Source organism: Sprattus sprattus, assembly GCF_963457725.1.
Source record: "Sprattus sprattus genome assembly, chromosome: 16".
Classification (NCBI taxonomy): Eukaryota; Metazoa; Chordata; class Actinopteri; order Clupeiformes; family Clupeidae; genus Sprattus; species Sprattus sprattus.
The window spans coordinates 2,624,642-2,633,842 of record NC_137914.1 but is presented as its reverse complement, the minus strand read 5'-3'; the positions used below and the strand labels follow the sequence as shown (position 1 = coordinate 2,633,842).

Here is a 9,201-nt window from a genome sequence, read left to right as displayed (position 1 = left end):
ACAATCTTTATTTATTGGTGCCACCAATAAATAAAGCAGGATTCACGTCGGCAATTCTCGGAGTATGGGTGCCTTTAAAATGGGCTCGCACACGGGCCTCTGCTGCCATCTGCTGTGTTATAGTGGGCAGACATGCGTGCCAACGTTCCTGGAAATACCAGCAACGCAACGGTAAACAAAGTTGATCTGACGGTCATTGGTTAGACGAGGACAGCTTAATATGCAAGGTATTGAATGGCTTGGATACCAGACGTAATAGTCTGGGGGAAAAAAAGAATACCATGGGTGATAGATTTTCCCAGCAATTTTTCTGATCCCAATGATGCAATCCACAATACGGTTTTGCATGCTACCGTGCCCTCGGTGGATTCGGGAATAATAAACCGGACAAATAACGTGTGTAGGGCAATGTATGTTACAAAAAGTTACATTTAATCAATGGGTTTCCTAAGCAAGTAAGCATATATTTCTACTCTGATTTTATGCGATGCAGTGGGGGAAGCCAGTTGGAAATGTTACGTAACAAGGGGTTTGTGCATGGTTTTCCCTGAACATGGGAATTGTGGTTTATTTTGCACCAGACATAATCCATGTGGATGGTACTAAACCAAGAGAAACTCTGTTTCCCAGGAATCTTTGCGAAAGGGTACTCCCACGTCAAATAAACCCATCGACTGTAATCCTTCGTTGTGCGCCCGGAGCTGATGCAGATCCTTACAATCCTTCCCTAAAGCTGTTTTTGTAGATACTTTCATTAAAGAAAATGGATAACTCGGGCAAAGAGAAGGAGGCCATTCAGTTAATGGCTGAAGCTGACAAGAAAGTTAATAAAACCGGCTCATTTCTTGGAGGGATGTTTGGGTGAGAGAACGTTCAGTAACTGAACTGGTGTTAATGTTAGCTTACCAGCTAACTAGCTATCCGTCACACACTGTTTTTTAGTGATGACATGCAGCTAGCTAACGTTAACATTTTTAAAGAAAACATTTAAGTGAGCGATGGTAACCTGGATTTAGCTGTGAATCACTTTTTAGCTGTTAGTCTAGAAATGCAATGTTAGCTTACGTACATTTTCTCTACTAGGGCTAGCAGCACTGTAACGTTACTGGTTAACGCTAGCTGTCAAACTAATGTTATACTCTACCAGGGACCATAATGCTGATATTGTGGCAGTTTAAGTTAGCTAGGTTATCAACAGTACGTTACTCCTTCTAAGTATAACTGGGCCGTTGGATGTCATTTTGTGATGGTATATCATAGGTACAATCTTATGATAGCTTGCAAATGAATCAGTTTTACTTATTAGCTTGCTAATCTGGCCAACGATGAGATAATGTCAGGTTGCTTAGATTTAGACCTAGCTTGTAAACAAGCAAATCTATGTTAACCGCTAGCTCAAATTCAGCGGGTGGGAAAACATTATTAACGTTAGTTATATATCGTCAAAACCCATGCTGTTACCCTGCTGAAAACAGTCTTGACACTATTCAAGCTAGATGTGGCTCGCTCCCCGATAACCTTGGCAAACGAATTGTTTACTAGCAGTCGCGGACTGCCTATTTGCTAACGTAGCTGGTTGAATATGTGAACTGACAGTTCACGCAGCTGGCTTTATAGCTAGTTGTTCTTACATTGGCCACCTAACAAGAATTGCTGACGTTAGCTAGCGATAGCGATAAAATGATTTTGCGCAGTACTGGTGCAGTTACCTTGCTGTGGAGGGTATCGTAACAACCCCTGTCGTCTTGAATGTGTATGTTCTATGTATGTATTTTCCATGGAATGTATACACTCATTGAGCAAGTCTCAATGTATCAACAGCAGTCTGTAGCCTAATGTCATAGTTGACCCAATAGCTCTGCCTTCGCTTAGTGTAAAGGCCCTTACGAATGCATATTGCATCTAGGTGTTCTTGCTTAGACAGTCAATTGCCTTTTCGTGTAGTAAGAAACCATGGACGTCACTTCAGCCTGTTATTTTTCTTTTCTTTACAGCAGCCCTAATTGTTTGACTGGGGAAACCAAACCCCTCTGTCTTAAGTTATCTGCTGTTAGGACTGTAGTTTATTTTTAGAATATTTACTTGAAGGGGAAAAAAACCTATCTTCACCTTTAGCATTGACCTACTTGAAATGTCTTCAGGAAGTCTCTGATCAAAGTGAAGTAATCTAGGTTGTTTAAGAAAACCCACAAATACTTTGATTATTTTTTTTATGATTTTAAGTGTGTCTTCTAAAACTTAACAAGACAGATTGACAGATCGAAGTCAAGAGGGTTTCAGTAGATGTTATACTTCTTTGTCTAACCTGAGCTTTAGGATTTGGATAGATGCTATACTCCCGGTCTACGCTGGCAGGGACAGCCGTAGGCTGACAGAAGTGGTCTGATGACATAGACAGGCTTTTTTAGGAGCAGGGATGGGCCTTAGCCAAAACACTGGCTGGATGAGAGGGACCTCCAGAAATGAAAATAAATGTGTCCGTAAAAATGTCAGAAATTAGGCCATTCATCCCCTTAGTTGTGCATTGATAATGATGAATGGCTCTGAATTGCGTATAGGCCTAATCAATAACTGCTATTGACTGGCGCAAACCCTGGAATGAATTAGTTGTATGGCAAACGCATCATTTCATTCTGAGACTGCTAGGGTCAGAGAGTCAGCCAGCCAGACAGTCAGTCACCCTGTTTTGGACTAAAGAATCAGTGTGTAGATTTTGTGGCCAAACATGCTTCGAGTCCTACAACAGACATATAATTCTAATGGCATGATGAGACAATGCTCCCCTATCTTTTTTTTTTCTCTGATACTGGCTTGTATGTATTTGTTTACATTGCTGTTGGCCCTGTAATAATGCATTATACAAACACATGCAACAAAGAATTAAGATGCACACAATACATAACCTTTTAATTGTCCATTTGGAACAACATAATTATGATTGATCGTGAAATTAAGATGCACAGAATACATAACCTTCTAATTGTCCATTTGGAACAACATCATTATGATTGATCGTGAAAGGGTTTCATGTTGGACAGTGCTCATTTGTTGCTACCATTGAAGCCACCATTGTTATTGACGTACCTTAGCCCTTGTGGTCAGTAGTAGACAAACGACCCTCAAGCTCATACAACCAGCCAAAATCCAATACAGATCTCTCCCAGTGTTAGCATCTATCTGGATGGGTTTGTCACTATGGTAACTGTTCCTTTTGGTTCTCTTTCTCTCTCTCTCTCTCTCTCTCTCTCTCTCTCTCTCTCTCTCTCTCTCTCTCTCTCTCTCTCTCTCTCTCTCTCTCTCTCTCTCTCTCTCTCTCTCTCTCTCTCTCATTCTCTCAGTGGGGGAGGAAACCATAAGATAGAGGAGGCATGTGAGATGTACTGCCGGGCTGCCAACATGTTCAAGATGGCCAAGAACTGGAATGGTTGGTTCCTTTCCACCCCACTGCTTTTCATCATCTGACTGCTGGTGCCAGAACTGAACTAGCAATGATCACAGTTAGCTAAGTCCTGTGGGTGAATTGGTGGTTAACTGGTGGTGTGTGTGTGTGTGTGTGTGTGTGTGTGTGTGTGTGTGTGTGTGTGTGTGTGTGTGTGTGAGAGAGAGAGAGAGAGAGAGATTTTGATTTTATAAAAACCTTTATTTGGGTACCCCAATCAGGCCCCTCTCATACAAAGTACATTATATTCAACAAATTAAACACAAGGCTAAATTATTGCAACACCAGCGCAAATAATAACTCATCATTGAACACAGAACACAGAGCACCCTGATAACACCACAGATCTTCAAACACCTCAATTGCACTCATCAACTTATAAAAATGAAAATCAATCAAAATCCTGGACTTCATTAAGTTCTTGAAAACATGAATAACATCCCCTGGTTTCTGTTGAACCATGTTCTTCCTGCTCAAGTACACTGCAAGCTTAGCTTGCCCAATTGTAAAGTTTATCAGTTGACATTTTGATCTCTCCATCCTATTGTACGTGAAACCAAGGATGAAGCCCTGCTTGGTGAACACTGTCCCCAAAGAAAAAAACATTGCACTTAACATACCAAACAAAGCACCTAGTCTGAAACATTCCATGAAGCAGTGAAAAATTGTCTCTCTTTCCAGGCAGAAAGGACACCTGTCACATATTGCAGAGTTCATTGAAGATGTTAGGGCATTTACTGCAATGGCCCCATGCAAAATCCTCCATTGTAGGTCGCCCGTTCTTTTATTAAGTGGAGCCTTGTAAATAGTTCTCCACACTGGTTTAGTTTCGTCTTTGATACCAAGCCTCGCTCTCCACACTGTGTCCATTCTACCCTTCAAAGAGTTCTTGTTTAGCACCTTAACTAGGTTTCTATACAACACCTTCCCTGTAACAGAAAAAAAATCACACATTTCTAGCTCTTCAAAGTCTAGCAGGGGATTTGTGTGACATGTTTCGAGCAGAGCAGGTGAGATTTCGATGCATGGAAACACATCATTGTCATCACAGACAGCACTGCCTTTGGCATAATCCTCCAGAAGCCTTCTCTCCTGGAGGCTGAGAACACCAGCAAGCTTGGAAAGAAATCTTCCCACATACCTCATGGATTTTATCCCCAGGAAAGAAGCCACTGCTTGGGAATTCTTTAAATCGCCACCCGCCATGTCGACAATGTGGCGCAGTTGAAAAGCTTTTTGGGTGCGGAGCAAATCTGTAAGACCGGGCACGTCCACCCCAGACACGTCCAGTCGAGCCCCAAACACAATGGGCTCTTCCAGAAGCCAATGCAGGGAGGATTGTGCATCACACCACCTATGAGTAAACAGTCCCCATACCTTGAACAGGCTTGTGTAAAATGCTGGTAATCCACCGTAAGAAAGTTTCTTATTATCCATCTGGAAAAGAGCAATGTCCAGACCCATACCACCGATTCCACGTAGGATACTATGGGCTAGGGGTCTCCACACCAGATCACTCGGTCCGGCCAGCAGCTTCTGGATGAACTGCAGCCGGTAGGCATCTCTCCTGCTGGCCAGGTTTACAAGTCCTTGTCCCCCATCCTCCTTCGAGAGAAAAAGAACTGCTTGGGGGACCCAATGCAGCTTGTCCCAGAAAAAGTTCACCATCTCCCTTTGTAAGTTTTCAATGAGACTGACAGAAGGTTCAACACATGCAAATTTGTGCCAAAGTGCAGAGGCCACCAAGTTATTAATGATGAGCGTGCGTCCCCTGTAAGACAACTGAGGAAGCAGCCACTTCCATTTCTCCAGACGTCCTTTAACCTTGTCCAAAACCCCCTCCCAGTTCTTTTGAACAGTAGTGTCATCACCCAAGAAAATCCCAAGGTACTTCAAACCCCCCTTTTTCCAAGACAGGCCCCCCGGTAGCACTGGGCGTTTCCCTCTCCACTCTCCTAGCAAGAGAGCTTCGCTTTTCCCCCAGTTCACCCTTGCAGAGGACAGCAGCTGGAATTCATGTACAGTACTTTCTAACAGTTGTAAATCCTCCTCATCATTCACAAAAACAATTACATCGTCTGCATAAGCAGACAAAAAAAAACAGTCATTGCAATATGGCACAGAAAGGCCTTTCAGGTTAGTGCGCAGGTTATGGAGAAGTGGCTCTATGGCAATAGAGTATAACATCCCCGACATTGGACACCCCTGCCTTACCCCCCTTTTAACTTTAAAAGGAGCACTGAGGCCGCCATTCACCTTAACAATGCTTTCGATGTCATGATACATAGTTTTGACCATTGAGCTAAACCCCACACTGAAGCCCAAAGACTCCAATGTATGCCACAAGTATTGGTGCTCTACCCGATCGAAAGCCTTCTGCTGGTCTAAGGAAATCAGCCCAGCATTTATCCCCAGACTTCCAGACACTGTCAACAAATCTCTGATTAAGGCAACATTATCAAAGATAGAGCGGTCAGGTATGCAGTACGACTGATCAGAATGTACCACTTGTGCCAACACTTTTTTCAGTCTCATCGCCAGCGCTTTGGACAGGATTTTATACTCAGTACACAGAAGAGAGACAGGGCGCCAGTTGCCTATGTCCTGCAGATTCCCTTTCTTAGGCAGCAGTGTTATGACCGCCCTTCGACAGCTAAGAGGTAGTGAGCCACTTTTCAGACTTTCGCTGAGCACTGATAGGAGGTCACGTCCAATGGTGGACCAGAAAGCCTTATAGAACTCAACGGGTAAGCCGCAAATTCCGGGACTCTTCCCGTTTGACGTGCTCATAAGAGCCTGCTCAAGTTCCAGTAGCGTCAGAACCTCGTCCATCTCAGAACAAGAGTCCTCAGCCACTTTGGGCAACCCATTAAAAAAAGCACTGTCAAAAGTGTCACCATGCACCAACTCACTCTTGTACAGATCCGCATAAAAACGCATTGCACAATTACGTATCTGAGCCGGCTCGGTCAGCTCCTGGCCTGTCACAGACCGTAGAGCATGTATGCACCTGCTCTGGCCATTCTTCCTTTCCAAGTTAAAGAAAAATTTGGTTGGGGCATCCATTTGGGTGACATTCTGAAAGCGAGAGCGGACCAGAGCTCCCTGCGCTCTGACACCCAGCAGCTCTGCTAGTCTGCCCTTTTTAGCATCAAGGAGTTTGATGTGTTTTTTATCTCCTGTGCTTGTAGTTGACCCTTGTAATTTTAGGATTTCATCCTCCAACACTTTCAATGAGGAAATTATTTCTCCTGTGACATTAGCAGTGTACTGCTGGCAAAACTGTTTGATTTGCGTTTTGCCGTAATCCCACCATTGCTGCAGGGAAGTAAAGAAAGCCTTCTGCTGCCTAAACCCCTCCCAGAAAAAAATTAAAGTGTCTTTAAAGTGCTTGTCCTCCAATAGTGCCGTGTTAAAGCACCAGTAGGCACTCCTGTGTTTTGACGCCACGATGGAGACATTGCACACAACTGCACTATGGTCCGAAAAAGCCGTTGGCAAGATTAGGCAAGACCGTAAAAGGTTAAGGTGGTGCCTAAATACATAAATCCGATCAAGTCGCGCTAACGCAATATAATTATCTCTGGTGTGAGCCCATGTATACTGCCTATCTCCTTCATGCAGGTTCCTCCACACATCACACAGTCTATAGACATTAGTCAGCTGTGTTATAGCTTTTTGGGAGGCGACATGCGGCTCCAGATGATTCCTGTCCAGCCTGTCATTTTCAGTGCAATTGAAATCGCCACCCATAAAAAAAACATCTTCTTGTTCTAAATCTTTTAGTACTTCATTGACTTTACTAAAAAACAAAACTCTTTCCCTACCTAATGTGGGGGCATACACATTCAGAAAAACCATGCTGTGACCCTCAAACATGGCCTTTACTTTTAAAAGTCTACCTTCAACTATCTCCTCCACTTGGCACGAGATGGGCAGAAAAGCCTTAGAAAAAAGGACCGCCACGCCCCCACTTAGGGAAGTTTTGTGGCTCATTATAATCTGTCCATCCCATTCTCTTCTCCAATCAGTTTCATTTTTAAAATCACTGTGTGTCTCTTGAGTCATCATGACATCCACTTTCTTCAGTTTAATGAAATCATACAAAATAAGTCTTTTTTTACCCTCTCTCGCACCATTTAAATTTAAGGAGCCAATCCTGATGGTGTTACACATATTGAAAAGCTAAGTGGACTTTTCACCACGCAACTTCACTCTCAACTTATTTATTATTTTGCGGAGGCGATATACCTCCGGGTCCGCAAAAGCCCCCTCCTTTATCAACAAAACAGCGTCATTCACAAACTGCGGGCAGTCCGGAAAAAAGCGTTCCACCTCAACTTTCCGCCTCCCCTTCGTGTCATGCAGAAAGCTGTTAATACTCTCTGCCGTGTACTTCCTATCCTCGCTGGAGGAGAGGTTAAAATCCCCCTGCGAGCAATCAGACCAGTTCGAGTCGATGGATTCACCATCACTATCCTGCTCTACATTTGCGTCTTCATCCTTCTTCATTTTAGACACGTTTTCTTCCACCCGGTCTGTCTTTCTTTTCACCGGTGTTTTAAAAACCGTGTCTATGTCAATAGGCTGCGCCTCCTCTACTACCGTCTGCGGAGCTGCCAGTGTCTCTAATGACAGCCCTTTATTGCCTTCAGGTGCACCTCCACCCGCAGCCAGCTCCTCAGCTAAAAAGATCGCCACAGCAGGCTCAATCACTGCCGCATCACCCGCCACTGTTTCCGTGCAAAGCACAAAAAGTTCACCATCGGATTTCACATCCCCCTCAAGTCTGCTTCCCTCAGTCATATTCACCGAGGGCTCCACCTCAGTGGCAGGGGGAACGCCTGTGGAGGACTCGGCACCATTGCTTTCACCTGGAGTATTCTCCTTTGCAGCGTTGTCGCCTTTATTAGGACAATTGCGCACGACGTGCCCCTCTCTACCGCAACTGAAACACTTCAGTGCAGTGTCCGACGTTGCAAACACTAAATAATCGAACCCATCCACCCTAAACTTAAGGGAAAGTTCTAACTCATCCATGCCACTGTTAAGAACCATATACACCTGCCTTCTGAAAGACACTAGGTGCCGCAGAAGGGGCGATTTACACCCCAGAGGGATTTTCCGAACGGAAGAAACAATGCGGCCATACCGCTGTAACTCATTAACAATAAGTTCATCTTTAATGAACGGGGGTACATTTGAAAGTATAATTTTCTTAGAGGGGGTACTAAGTGGGAGGACTTGTGTGAGGGAATCATGGATTACTATCCCCTTCCCAACTACCTCAATGGCTTTCTGAACCGTGCTTAGAAACAAAACCACCGCACCATTCATCCGTGAAGCAGACTTCACGTTCTCGTGCCCAATAATATTACCGATTGCCAGACTAATATCTTCCACGCTTGCAACACTTTCCACCTTTACCCCATGTTTTCTTGTTAATTTTTCGAACTCCATGCTTCCACCGGCCGCCATACTCCCAGCAAACGCCGGTTGCAGACTCCACGGGGAAACACACGTGTTATTTACTCCGCCAAACTACAAGTAGTTGTGAAACTAAGTGCCAATAAATTAAATCAATACACAAACACGCATATAAACAACAAACAAAGGGAGAAAAGATAGAAATAGAGCTTGTTCACTCACACTCAACACGCAGCTCACTCACGCACGTCCGTTCAGGTCGAGAGAGAGAGAGAGAGAGAGAGAGAGAGAGAGAGAGAGAGAGAGAGAGAGAGAGTGTGTTTGTTTATGTGGTA

General features: G+C 44.1%; 1 protein-coding gene across 3 annotated transcripts in view; it reads left to right on the top strand.

The window, feature by feature from the left end:
• Window positions 1–746: 746 nt before the first annotated feature.
• napbb (N-ethylmaleimide-sensitive factor attachment protein, beta b) overlaps window positions 747–9,201 on the top strand; it is a gene marked incomplete at its 5' end in the record, with an annotated part of 15,825 nt that continues 7,370 nt past the window's right edge. For 2 of the 3 annotated variants that reach the window (XM_080853244.1, XM_080853243.1), the window contains 2 exons: window positions 764–855; window positions 3,339–3,424. In XM_080853244.1, coding sequence (XP_080709370.1) covers window positions 764–855; window positions 3,339–3,424 — 178 coding nt within the window. Of the gene's footprint in view, window positions 862–3,338; window positions 3,425–9,201 lie in introns of all 3 variants that reach the window. The other variant, XM_080853242.1, reaches the window with a different exon arrangement.